Consider the following 12157-nt stretch of genomic DNA (forward strand, 5'->3'; position numbering starts at 1 on the left):
AGCATCCCACTTCAGTGGGAATGTGAATCATCGATACTGATGTTCTTCTGGGCATACACAGTCTTCTTGAACCCTGACACTAGCCCTCCTTACAGGCCCTAGCTTCTGGCTGCTAATCAGCATCAGAGGTGCTGCACCTGTGAACCCTTCAGCCCTTTCCCACAGATGCTCAATTACTCAGCCATCCTGGCTGCAGAACCCACAAGACCTCGACTTGCCATTGTAAATGGGACCCACCCTCTTCTCCCATCCACCCCCAGGGACCCTTACTGTTTTCTATTAATACCAAATTAATCCCCAAACCCATATAACCCTCCATCTCCTCTTCTTAAACGAAAATGGGCTAAATGGTTTTCTTATAAAAACGTAGATCCGACTATCATACCATTCTCTACTCCATAGTGAATTCACTATAGTGATTGTTATTGTATACCATATCTTGTAGTTCCCCTATCCCAGCCCTCTCTCTTCCTCGCCTTCCCCCTCTTTGATTCCCCTCTCTTTAGTTTTAACCAATGACTTTGCTATTATACTGATCATCAATTAACCTACTATTGTGTTTGCCTTGTCAATTGGTTCAAATGTTTTTCATAAAACTTTAGTAAAAATGAATACTTTAATAAAAAAAAAAAAAAAAGAGCTAAAATGGTTCTTGCTGTCTCCCTGTGGTTTTCTAAAGTCTGCTGTAGGCATTTTCCAGGTTATTGGTAAATATGGAACAGATCCCATTTCCTTTTTGCGAGGCTCCTTTTGACTCCTCTGGTTCTCCACTTTAGACTATCTGGTGTCTCTCTCATCACATTACTTGGGTGTATTCAATCTGCGGGTCACGTCTGTCGTGCTGGCTCGACAGCCGTGACCCAGTCCTGTTCTTGGTCAGCTCGACCTAGAACAAGCAGGCGGGATTCAATGTTCCGGCTGCCATGGGGTGAGAAGGGGGCCTGGCCGTGAGAAGTGGCAGGGAATAGTCGAGCTGCGGCCGTGAGCTTGGCAATTCCCGGCCATTCTCGGAAGAACGAGCCCGACTGCTTGTGAAGTCTGGCTCGTTCTGCAAGATCCCCTACTCAATGCTGTCGCGTAAGACAGCTTTGAATAGGGCCCGATGGGAGATGCTCGCCGGTAATTGAATATCCTCCTTAATCTATACAAAAATAAGAGTGCACCAAAAAAGCATATATTTGCCTTTTACATCTTTCTTCCAAATCAAGAAAAGTCCTTTTCCTCATTTATTTAAAGGGGTAGTCATTTACAAGACATGGATTTGCTTTTATTACTTCTCCTTTAAAGAAGGGCCTGCATCCCATTACATGTCTGCCGTACTTGCAACGTATTACATGACGCCCATAGACCCAATATTAATCCAATCCAATTGGTAAATTCAATAGTAATAGCCAAAAATAAATTTAAATAATAAAATGAAAATGTGCATACACTCTAGCAGAGGCGGAACTATCATTGGTACAGCAGATGCATTGTACCGGGGCCCCTGAGGACTAAAGGGCCCACTGCTGCCCCGACTAGCAGCTTGTACCCCTGTCACCCACTGGTGTAGGGCCCAAATTATACGTTTGCCCCTGGACTCAGTTCAGCCACTTAAGTGACCTACATCAGGTTATAAGAGAGCACTGTACATTACCAAACTGTGCTGGCAAAATTCTGTATTCTTAATGCCAATTCCAAATTCTGGAAACATGTGCTGGATGAAGAGAGTAGTAAATTATCCATGACAAAATTGTCACTTCAATTTATGCAGAACCTCAACTGGAGAAGCCAAACCGGCTCACATGACTATGAGCTATGGGATCACACCTATTGTTTTTGGCATTCCCACATCCTGGCTATTCCCAGACTATTTTGAGAGCTAGTTATCATAACAACAAGGTAAACCATTCTCCTGGATTGTCTATTAGTGATAACCAGCCATTATGCTTTCTTCTAGGCTCTGGGTTCATAGTTTGCAGGGGATGGCTAGACATTGTATTTATTGTAGCTATAAAACAATAATGAGTTTAGGGTGTATCATTATTTAAATACAGTGCAGCCTCAGGGAACTGTTGTTTTCTGAAACTAACTGCAACACATCTAGATCCTCCTAGGTTAACCTGTAAATTGTGCATTTGCTGGCCAACAGCCACACATGCGCAATATAACCCTTGGTCATAAACCTGAAAGTCAGTACTTTGCCAGTACAGCCCTAGATCAAAAGAGCAGTAGTGGTGAATAAATATTCATGCATACTGGTGTTAAAAATGTGATTGTGATACACAATATGTTTTCAATCCCGGGAATTGAGATTGAAAAATGCTCAATCCCGGGATCCCAAGATTGGCATCCCTAAAAGAAAAACGCCCCTGTCCCCCACATTTACTTACTTGGGGGAGTAGAGGAGCCACGCAGGTGGCAGCAAAGTGCAGGGAGTCGGCAGGTGTGACGCTGGAGATGCTTGTGTGCGGCCGGGAGAGGTCTATGGTGGACAGTTCCGGAGGCGCAGCGGTGCGGTGGTCATAGGTCACGCTGCCGTGGCCACACGCTGTGTCGGGAACAGCCAGGCAGCATCTGAGCCAAATCCCGGGATCCCCCCGATTCAGATCCTGGGATTGGCCACCCTAGTCCTGTCCACATGTTAGCATGCAGAGTATGGTATAGTGATGACTATAAACAAAATAAATTGACGATAAACAAAGTAAATAATTTAATGTAGGTTGATTGTCAGTTTTATGTGATATTTAGAAGGTTAAAGAGAATAAGGGTTAAGAAAAAAGATAAAATAGGTTGATGTCCACCCTCTTGGGGATGTACAATTAGCTGCAGGAATCACCTCTGCATTTTATGCACAAGGAAACCCATTAGATTCTGCATTTTCTGTAGAATTTTAAATATGCTTTTTACTATTTTGGCTAGGCACTGGGGAAGGCATATGGCAGAGTGTTTTTATGAAGGCAGTCAAGTATTTCATTATCATATAATGTAATTGCCAGAGTATACTAAGAGCTGTCTGTCTTAAGTGGACTGAAGAAGTTCTCCAGTCAACTACTACCTGACTAGTGACAGTCAAAATACATTTATTCTGTTGTTGGGTTGCAGACGGAATAGAGAGGGAATCAGGATATCTGCATGATTTATAGATAGTATAGTAATTCTGTGTCTCCAAAAGGCAGTTAGCTTGGAGAACTTCCAACGAGATACACAGGAAGAAGCCTGGAGGTGAACAACCTCTTCAGCATTTATATTAAGTTGTGGGATAGAGTTTGTTCAGCCTAATAGGATTGGAGAACCGTGAGAGCAGTTTGCATGTATTTGCTTTCAGTTTGATGTATTTATTGGTTTTAATAGCATGGCTGTTACTGCATAACGAGAATGACATCTGAACACTAATCTATACTGTATGAAACAATTATATTCTCTAAATATGTTTACTATCTAATAGGTCAATTTCCTAAGATTTGTGTTTGAGTCGAGTTTAAGCTAAATTGTTTATTAATGTACATTGGTGTATTTTTTCAAATAAATTCCAATCATTTACTAAGTTCCAATGTTTGCTGGATTTGTGTTTTCTGATGGTGTACACAATTTTTCCCATAGAAGCCTATGTGCTCCGCTTGACTGACAGTTCAGCAGCACTAAGTTATCATAATAGCACTACTACTGTATGTGGTGCCCCCTGATTGGCTGGTGAGTCCTCAAGTGACAGATATCACCTGGAGGCTCACCATTCAAGAGAGGGAGTCCATGTGTATACCCGTAGATTCCCTTACCACCTTTATCTTGGTCAGGTACCTCAGAGCTATGTTATTGAACTAATAGCTAAGTACTTTTTGGCTTTCCAATTAAAATAAATAGGAAGGTTAAATATTCCATTCAGTTGGGATTTCTTGGCTTCCCTATCACTTGGCTCTTCTACTGCTACAAGCTGTGTTGGCATTCCGTTCAAAGTCGGCAAATGTCATGTTGACTTAAACAAACACCGTTTTTCTTTCTGGCATGCTATAGGGACTAAGTACTTTATTTTGTCTGCTAGTCTCTATGTTAAGCTACAGTTGTTTCAGGTTCCACTAACTTTGAATTATCTGACAGCATGGGAGTTTGGGCCAACAGAGGACTTTCCCTCCACAGACACTTCAGGTGAATGTTTGGAACTCATATTGAGGTTTGGGTATAGGGGCAGTTTTCCCACTAGGCAAATGTAGCACATACTTAGGGAAAGCATGATCCTGTGCACATCACATCGCAAGGTACAAAAGGTATGTGTAGCACATACATTTTGGACTAGATCATATCACATCTAGTTCAAAATACACTCTGCTTTAGTATATCGCATGTGTTTTGAACTAGATGCGATGCGATCTAGTCCAAAACACACGGTGCACATCGATGTAGTAGTTGGTGGTGTGTGGGCACAGATCATAAAAGGGGCATGGCATTTTTCACCAGTTTAGTTCAGCAGCGCACCAATGAAAGAGACTGCTCACCTGATAATGGAAGAGAGTTACAGCCTTTGTTACCAGAGCAGGTGGTTCTGCAACTCCCAATCCCTCTACAATGTTTATATATGAGACAGAAAGACATCAACAAATACAGTGATGGTTCTTCAATAAAAATGTATGCTCAGAATGTCATTGTTTCTGCAATATGTTAACAAACTTGCTGTCATTTTATTGTGTGCTAAAATTTCAATAAAAACAGAATATACAAAAAAAAACTTCAAATCCATTGTCAGCACATGACCCAGACAAGGAATAAGATACAGAACAGATGGGAGAAAGTGGCTACTATCCAGAGTCCCCATGAACTTGCTATCTCAGAACGCCAACTGGTAAACAGTAAAGGAGAAACCAAAGTCATCTGAAACCCAGATGTGCCCACCAATGCACAAAGCAACAAAACAATGAAATGCAGGAATTACCACAAGGGAATGCTTGCGGCTCACATGAAACCAATCAGGGTAAGGGCAGAATTGACAATAACAAGACATTCCTAAATTTTATACATTTTCTAGGAAGCATCTTAAGCTGGCTACTAGAAGAAGCACAGAAGCCGGACTTAAAAACAAAATCCCCATCAGTTTATTTCACAAGAGGCTAGATATAATTGATTTTAATGTAGTCAACATTGTTGTTATTTTGCTACCAGTGTCGGATTCCTGCAATGGCAGCATTATATGGGATGGAAGCCTGAACTATGCATGCCCTGTACCCCACTTTGTATTGCACAGGTTCTCAAAGTCGGTCCTCAGGACACGACACAATGCATGTTTTGCAGGTCTCCTCACAGGATCATTACGTCTCCACCAGTTAGGTCGATATGCATTGGGTTGACACCATTAGGTCCAGAAAGGAGTACAAGGGTGTATGTCCACATGGATGTAGGTCGACATTAGGTCGACGCGGGCAAGGTCAACAGTCAAAAGATTGACATGTTTTTTTTTTTACCTGAATGTCCACACAGTCGACATGGACACTGACACGTAGCACCGCATCCCCTCACATGGCTCGCTGCGCTCACGATGCTTCGGGCATGGTGCCTCGTTACACTCAGCACACTATTTTATTCTGCCACCATGCCCTAGTGGTTGGTAGGGCATGAAATACCACCTGTCGGCAGCACATGTTGGCTCAAAAAACAGTGTCGACCTTTTGACTGTTGACCTTTCCCATGTTGACCTAATGACATGTCAACCTACACCCACATCGACCTAGACCCATGTTGACTTTTCTGCATGTCAACCTAATGGTGTCGACCCAATGACCATAGTCCCCTCACAAAATCAAGTGAAATAATTAGCTCCATCTGTGGATTTTTAAAATGTGTCCGTCAGTAATGAGTGCAGGAGGGCCGAGTTTGAGAACCCCTGGTGTATTGACTGCTGGCCATACTCCACTGTGCATTGTATAATGTGACTACTGGCCATACTCCACTGTGCATTGTATACTGTGACAGGTGTGGATCATTTGGTTGACAGTAAAAAGGTAGATGGTCAAAAGTTTAATAAAGGTTGGGTATCCCTTATTCAAATATCCATTATCCAAATTATTGGATACATTCATACATTCTAGAATTCTTCTGGTCCTGAGCATTTTGGATAAGGGATACTCAACCTGTACATGAAAAAGGCTGACATGCATTATGTTGACATGTTCTATAGTTCAACATGGAAAATGCATGCTTTGGCTGCAGCCCATAGAAACCAAGGAGGAATCCCGGAGGGAGGGATCATCTCCCAATGGGACTGCCTTGGGTGACTGGCAGGTCCACCTTCCAATAGCAGTTCACTGCCAGTCACAGGAAAGCCTTCACTTAGGCAGAGCACAGTGGCAGATTTTACTTTGGGGGGCTGCAGTCTTGCAGCCCATAGATAGAAAACACCACTGGATGATAGCCACCTGTCTCTAAAGTTTTCCTCTATAACAAGATTTTTCATCATTTAATGCCATGCTTAGGGGTATGGATCATTTGGTCTTTAACAAGTTGTTAGACAAGCATTAGGTCGGTACCACTAGGTCGACATGGCTTAAGGTCGACATGGCTAAAGGTCGACATCGGTTAGGTCGACAGGGTCATTAGGTCGACATGGGTTAGGCTGACAGGGTCATTAGGTCTACAGGGGTAATGTCGACAGTGAAAAAGTCAACATGTTTTTTTTTCACCCTTATGTCAACACAGTCAACATAAACACTAAAGCGTACCACGGTGTCCCCTCGCATGGCTCGCTGAACTCGCCATGCTTTGGGCACGGTGGCTTGCTGCGCTCGGCACACTATTCTATGCTCCCGCCACACCCTAGTGGAAGGTAGGGCATGAAATACCACGTGTTGGCACATGTCGGCTCAAAAAACAGTAAAAAAAACCCATGTCAACCTAATGACCCTGTCGACCCAATGACCATGTTGACCTAACCCATGTCAACCTAGTGACCCTGTCGACCTAAAGTCTTGTCGACTTTACTGGATGTCAACCTAAAGTCATGTCGACCTAAAGTCATATCAACCTATCTGCATGTCGACCTAGCAATGTCAACCTAATGCTTGTCGACCTACTTGGTGGTGACCCAATGACCGTATCCCATTCTTAGATGAAGTTTTATTCTAACTTTGAAAAATATTTTGACAAACCTATAAAGGCTTTCATTATATATTGCAGTTACCAGAAACCCTCACAGTGTGATGTTGTGGGAATCCGGCATTAATGGAGGAGATAATTGCGTTATCTTCGATGTTAAGCCTAGCCCACATAGCTGGGATACTTAAATGCTTAAGTCATGCATAATTGTTCGTTTCCATATGATTTCTATAAAAAATGAGATTGCTTAATAGAGCCCAATGTATCCAGATACTCTGGAAGGACACTGCCTATCATTTCGCTTGTGTGTTTGGACCGACTGAGGGGGTTATTCAAAAGCAAAATATTTTTATAATGGGCAAAACCATGTGCATACCTCCCAACTGTCCCGCTTACCGCAGGCACGTCCTGTTTTTTTGGGATATTCCCGCATCCCTCCCGCGGCCCGGCATGTGTGGCTGTCAGTGTGTGTGTGCCAGTTATCTGCAGAGTGGGAAAGCGCTGGGCTGGAAAGGGCGCTTCTCCTACTCTGCATCCCTGGCGGGTGGAGTTCGGCTTGCTCACAAATCAGCAGCCGCCCATTCTTTTGAATGTTTTTTTTTTTTTATTCTCCTGTCCCTCGCCTGCAGTTCTCTGGGAGTTTTACATATGATAAATCCCATGCGATTTATCGCATGTAAAAATGGCACATCAAATAAGAAATCGTCATTGGGCTCACATGAGCAGCTGCCAGCTGAATTGATTCCAACGTCCTTAGGATAAGTCGGACTAATGTATAAAGGACCCCATACACTATACGATTTTGGGACGATTTCATCCGATTTCGGCACTTTGGGCCGATAACCGGATGAAATCGCCCCAAAATCGCAGGTGTGTGATGTATGATCCGATCCGATGCGCGGTCCCGTGCGGATCGGACCGGATCAGGGAGGTCGGACGGTCAGCACATAAGATCATCCGACCTCCCTGTATGCTATGCATATGCCTGCCACCTGTCAGGCATATGCATGCAGACACCGGGGGGCGGGGGAGCACGGCGGGCAGACACACTGACCTGGCTGGGCAGCTGTGATCAGAAATAGCAGCGCTGCCGCTGCGGGACGGGACGCACAGTGGCGGCTATTAGATTTTTAAAATCCCTGTCAAATGACCGGCCGTTCTGTGATTGGCTGAGAGCTCTCTCAGCCAATCACAGAACGGCCAGTCATTTGACAGGAATTTTGAAAATCTAATAGCCGCCACTGTGCATCCCGTCCCGCAGCGGCAGCGCTGCTATTTCTGATCACAGCTGCCCGGCCAGGTCAGCATCACTCGCCGCACCCGGCACCCGCCGGGAACTCATTTGTTTGCCGCCGCCCGCCCCCACTACTGCCGCCGCCTGCCCCCACTACTGCCGCCGCCCACCCCCACTGCTCCTCACCGCCCTGCAGCTCCCCATTTGTTTTACATGTGATAAATCGCAAGCGATTTATCACATGTAAAAACTGGCTTATCAAGTGCCAAATTGTATGTGAGCCTCCCGGGGAGCTGCCGGGCGGCTCATAGGAGAATTGGGTCCGACTTGTCCTAAGGACAAGTCGGCCTAATGTATGGGGGCCTTCAGACTAATGTTTAGATATGGGTGATATTTTGTTTCTGTGCAGAGTAAATACTCACTGCTATATTTTTACACTGCAGGTTAGATTTTAGTTTGAACACACCCCACCCAAATCGAGGATGGGGATGGATGGGGATGAGCACTACAAGCACCAGGAGAGTTTGCTGTGTGGAACCAGTACATTCTGATTGTCCGGTGTTCCGTTATCTAATTATTTTTTATTTTCATAATCTGAGACTTACTTTGACTTATAGATGATATCATATCTTCCATCTGCACTCTCTGTTCTATTATGCTGCTATGTATATTATTTAAGTCATTTGGTTGTGATGAAATTTCCCTCTCTTAATAGCCCTTTTATGTAAGACGCGAGGGTAACTTGGGATCGATCCCACCTGCTTTGAGCGAGTGAGGCTATTCTAGTGAAGGATCCGACCAGCAGCGCTGTGTACAATGGGGAGAGAGAGAAGCAGCCAGAGCAGCGCTGCGCTCAGTCAGTGCCACATACTACACTATGGAGAAAGAGGAAATTACTATAAGGCCTATCCAGCGTTGTCTCCTAACAGCCAATCGTGCACTTTGCAGAGAAACCAATCCCACGTTAGATTACATCTCAACTTCAGATGAACTGGTTATTGGTGTGTGTGCGCTGTGCAGCTGGAGTTCTCTGCGCTGCTTCTTCCCAGGCAGTCAGTGACACGGCGGCTGTAGCCTAGAGCTCAGAGAAGCACAACGCTGGATTCCTGTGCAGCTCAGCCGGCGGAGCTGCAGTGGGACTGCAATGGAGGAGCCTGTGCTTGGGATTACCTGCATTGTCTTCTGCTTTACGCTCGTTCTGCCAGCGCATTCTATCTACATCTCTGAAGGCAGAGGTGGGTTGCGTAAGCCGTTTTATATTTCTTACCCCAATGAAATACTTTTTCCTATTGTCCGTGCATGCCTGCTTCTCCTGTGCATACTATGGTAGCCTTACACAGGGTGTGGACCCTTGAATTCAGGGTGATCTCTGCTGTACATAGAAAGTTTTACAGAACCTATTCTCTGTAATTACTGTGTGTGCCAGCACTTGCTGCACTGAGCTGGCTCTTGTTTCTGTGTAGGGGGCGTTGGGGCTGGTGAGTGTGCCCAGTCCTCTATCCCCATATAAACCCATAGCACAGGCTGATTGCTTGCAGGTCTCCTCTGCGCTTGGTGCTCAGCCCTGGGAACGCTTATTACTAACACTGACTGCCTGGGTTCTGGTCACGGATGCAGTAATGGAAACAAATGCGGGATGGATTCTTTCTTTCTTTTTTTTTTTCCTCCTCTGTACAATGAAATCCCACAAGTTACAGTAACTCTGCAAGTTTTAACAAGTTTTATGCTAAGATGGGAACTCATGGTGCATAGCTTTGTGATTTTTACAGTAATAAGCAAACAACTATAAAAGGGCTCAATGTGGCCAATGCGATCCTGTTCTTTGTGACATTGGTGTTTTCTGCTGTCAGAAGTTACTTTCCCCCAACAATCCGCATCCTGGCTTATTGGGATTATATGTTTATAATGTACTAGATGTCTCATGTAGCCGCAGCAGGTACTGAGCAACCGGCACAAATGTGTTCTGTAGTTTGGAAGGAAACCTGTTACACATCACAGGAATCCCTTCTGTTTGTAAACGTGTCTTTATTTTGTCAGTATGCAGCTTTTGTATGTGGTTTGCAGATGCTTGTGGTCCAGAGGGCAGCATGGTTTATAAGGACAGTATGAAAGGATGCAGATGTGACACTCAGCAGTATTACTACAGCCAGGACCAGGTGTCACACTGAGGCAGGATGACTGCAGAGAGTTGTTTTTTTTTATGAAGTAAAAATGTTTAAGTATCTGTAGAATAAAGTATTAGTCTTTTTTTTTTAATGAAATAAAGCAATGTTATTAAATTATATTTACTTCAATGCATGACATTTCTGGTGTCTTGTGTTGAAACATTGATTTATGGTTTGCATAGAAGAATGGGATGAATTACAATCCAGTAACTATTGTTTTATTTGCTTATAATAAAAAGGACACATTGACTTAGTGGTAGTCATAATAGAGTTCAGTGGAATGCAGCTCAATCTGCCAATATCGTCAGCGGCTGCATGTACGGAGTGGGGGGGTGTAGTCAAACTACTGATACTATATTGTTATTCCGCAGCACAGCTGATAACTAACTATATCAGAGACCCATGGCATTGCTAAATGTGTACGCAGTTTACTGTATAACATTTATAATATTGAATGGTACTTATGTATTATCTGGGCTGCCGATTTTTTGATTGTATGCCTTAACTTAAGGCATACAATCAGATGCGATGCGATGAGATATCGCATCGCATCGCATACGACCATATGCGATGACCTGATTTTTCCATAGGATTCAATGTTAACATGGAATTCAATAGGAAAAAGGGGTCCTTTTCATACCCCTACTATCCAAGGGCATGGAGTCGGATATAAACCTGTGGCTCGCGTAGCGAGCCACCGAGCCCGAAGCGTGGCGAGCGGACAGTATTCTGTGTCCCCTCGCGGGGCTCGCTTCGCTTGCCACGCTTCGGGCTCGGTGGCTCGCTACGCTCGCCACAGGTTTATATCCAACTCCATGCCCACTTGGATAGTAGGGGTATGAAAAGGACCCCTTTTCCCATTGAATTCCATGTTAAAATGGACTCAGTCCATTTTAACATTGAATCCTATGGAAAAATCGGGTCCATCGCATCGCATGCGATATGGTCGGATGCGATGTGATGCGATGGACCCGATTTCAAAATCGGCAGCCCAGTTAGTACATAAGTACCCATTGAATTGCCTGACTGTAAAATTAATATAGCATCAACAGGGCCGGTGCTATGGTGTCCAGCGCCCTCCTGCCAAATTCTATATTTGCGCCCTCTCTCCCAATTCAATTGCACCATACAGTAGCACAAATCCACAGTAGTAACGCACCTTATACACATTATGCCCACACGAGTAGTGACATAAGATGTGAAGAGAAAAGAAGAGGAATAATAAAAGGGAGGCAGGAGAAAGAGGGGGAGAGATGCTGAGCGGGTAGTGCCAGCCCTGAGCATCAATGTCCTATCTAAAGGCCCCCATACATTCACAATAGTCATCGCATTGCACATCTCAAATGCAATATCCCGTCATCTCACCCGGGAGATCTGGGCAGCAGAATTGCATGTGATGTGTCTGTTGTTACCCAGTTTGTTTTATCACTGTCTACTATTGTAAAGCGCTACGGAATAAATAAATGTATCAGTACTTATGTAGTATCTGGGCGTCCGATTTAGAAATCGCATCGCATCGCATGCGACCAAATCGTATGCGATGGTCAAGATTTTTCCATAGGATTCAATGTTAAAATGGTCTGAGTCCATTTTAACATAGAATTCAATGGGAAAAAGGGGTCCTTTTCCTTTCCCCACTATCCAAGTGGGCATGGAGTTGGATATAAACCTGTGGCGAGCGTAGCGAGCCCCCGAGCCCGAA

The 12157-nt window shown here is 44.3% G+C and overlaps 1 protein-coding gene across 1 annotated transcript in view; it reads left to right on the forward strand.

Annotated features, from left to right (window-relative positions):
• The first annotated feature begins 9213 nt into the window (after window positions 1–9213).
• LOC146074120 (A disintegrin and metalloproteinase with thrombospondin motifs 2-like) overlaps window positions 9214–12157 on the forward strand; it is a 301085-nt gene continuing 298141 nt past the window's right edge. The window contains exon 1 of the mRNA XM_083181900.1: window positions 9214–9525. Coding sequence (XP_083038026.1) covers window positions 9435–9525 — 91 coding nt within the window. The 5' untranslated portion in view covers window positions 9214–9434. The remainder of the gene's footprint in view (window positions 9526–12157) is intronic.

This window comes from Crinia signifera, chromosome 4 (assembly GCF_055691185.1).
Source record: "Crinia signifera chromosome 4, ASM5569118v1, whole genome shotgun sequence".
NCBI classification, from domain to species: Eukaryota; Metazoa; Chordata; class Amphibia; order Anura; family Myobatrachidae; genus Crinia; species Crinia signifera.